The 2,082-nt window shown below is 35.7% G+C and overlaps 1 protein-coding gene across 1 annotated transcript; it reads right to left on the bottom strand.

Moving 5' to 3' along the window:
- Nucleotides 1-431: 431 nt before the first annotated feature.
- LOC131073477 (UPF0496 protein At3g49070) lies at nucleotides 432-1,815 on the bottom strand. The gene is made up of 2 exons (XM_058009913.2): nucleotides 1,625-1,815; nucleotides 432-1,504 (listed from the first exon to the last, which is right to left on the bottom strand). Exons 1-2 carry the CDS (start codon nucleotides 1,656-1,658, stop codon nucleotides 666-668), a joined length of 873 nt encoding a protein of 290 aa, XP_057865896.1. The 5' UTR covers nucleotides 1,659-1,815; the 3' UTR covers nucleotides 432-665.
- Between the last annotated feature and the right edge of the window lie 267 nt (nucleotides 1,816-2,082).

Raw genomic sequence — 2,082 nt, 5'->3', positions numbered from 1 at the left:
GTTTCATCTCTAATTGTAACTTTTATTTCAATCTGTTTTTGTTATCGTTTGGGGTTTCTGCATACCATCAAATTGCACTCTTATAAATTAAGACTGTTTTACTGGTATACTGGTGTGGCAGTCTTCTGCCCCTCATGTATGTGTAAAATCAGCTGGTTTAGTTTTAATTCAATGAAAAAAACAAATAATTTCACTAGAACTTAATCAGACAAAATTGACATTCCCTTGCAAAGGTACACTTAGAAATTAATTTCTATTTGAGAGACAAAATTTTCACAGTTCATAAATTTGCAGAGATGAAAATTTGAATGAATCTGATTGCACAATTTTATAGAGTCAAATCAATGAGATGTTTCATATATCAACATGAGATGATGCTTCTGAATTTCACTGGAATTAAATCAGACAGAATTGATTTACCATTGCAAATGTACACTAAAACTAATTTGTCTTTGCAGAGATGAAAATTTTACAGTTCATATATTAGCATGAGATGTTTCTGAGTTTGACTGCACAATTTTATAGTCAAATCTAAAAACATCTATACCAATTTCTCTTTTGTAAGAGTATAAGAATCAAAGGAAAGAAATTAAATTAAAAAAAGTTGAGAAAAAATCAAGAACTGAAAATTATTTGAGGAAGGAGGCGGACATATGTATGGGAGTTTAACGGTGGATTTGAAGAAGAAGCATCCTTGCTCTGTTGATGTTGTGCAAACATAGGCAGCCCTGCTCTTCAATTTCATCCAACGTCCGCCCAAACTTAGTGTCATTTTTCTCCAAAAGTATTCCCACTTGTTGAAGTGGGTAAACTTCATTTTCTCTAGCATGGCAAATCCTCATTAAAGTTTTAATGTGCTCTACTTCATCATACAACCGAGCAACCAGCATTCTAGTGGTTCTCAGGTGATTTTTCAACACATAAATCCCCCTGCCGGCGGCAACCAGCTGTGCGCTCTGTTTTTGTGCAACCCAAAAAAACATAGGCTTATTTTCAGGCCTCAACTCCGGCAGTTGATTCAATTGCTCCAAAGAATTACACCTGTCGTCGAAATCGGCAGCCTGCCCAAATGGGTTTTCCCGCTCAATAAACATCTTGAATTCTTCTCTAATACGAGGGCATTCTTCTTCCTGAAATTCAGGATTTGTAGATTGCAGCCTGAAATTTATATCTCGAATGGCCCTGTAACTCACCCTAGCGTGGTGGGTGTTTGTGAGAAGGCCGGCACACAGCTCAAAAGCATTCTGGGTATTGCTAAAATATTGTGACAGCAATGTCTGAATCTCTGGTTTGTTAATGTATAGTTCAAGAACATGGGTATTAATGTATTCCTCATCAGGCAAAAGCAATTGTTGCAGGGAATTTCTGACATCAAAAGGGGACTGAGAGAGATTATCATCAATATTCCTGCGGACTTCCTCGGAGAATTGCTCAAATGATTTTGTTTTCAGGGCAATCTCATACTTGAAGGTCAATGATTCCTCTGACGATTTTGACACAACCCCTGCAAACACCCATTGCGATTTGCACTGTTGATACAAAGAATTCACAGATAACCTACTTTACATTTACATAATAATTTGAAATGAATACTATTTGGAAAAAAAAGGAGAATCCGTTGCACCTTCAGTTGTGGGTAACCATAATTTTAAGCACATTTCACAGTGCCTGTGTTGAGCGATCCCTTCGTTGCCAAGCTAAAATGTTTTTAAAATGCTGATCCACGCTTTCTTGGAGATGTGGGCTCTCCTCTAAAACCCCGTTTTATCGGGCAAGATACAATATCAATATAATATATTTTGTCAGAGAACTTTACAGCAGTGTTTTTGTTGTAAGGAGATTTAAGCAGCTACATTCAACGACCAAATGTTACTTCTCTTTAGTTTATTCGCGGTACAAAACAAGTGTTCAATTGTGGGGAAACGTCTATGCAGCATACATGATTGAATTTATATTTTTAATTAATTTGCATTGGTATTTTGTTGATATGATTGAAGAATAGTATTTGAGGTAAAGTATATAGAATGTGAATTGAAATTTGATTAGAATTGGCATGGAATTAATTATAAATAATTGTTTGTT

This window comes from Cryptomeria japonica, chromosome 1 (assembly GCF_030272615.1).
Source record: "Cryptomeria japonica chromosome 1, Sugi_1.0, whole genome shotgun sequence".
Classification (NCBI taxonomy): domain Eukaryota; kingdom Viridiplantae; phylum Streptophyta; class Pinopsida; order Cupressales; family Cupressaceae; genus Cryptomeria; species Cryptomeria japonica.
Note: the sequence above shows the minus strand (reverse complement) of the source record. Positions and strands in the feature narration are given on the sequence as shown.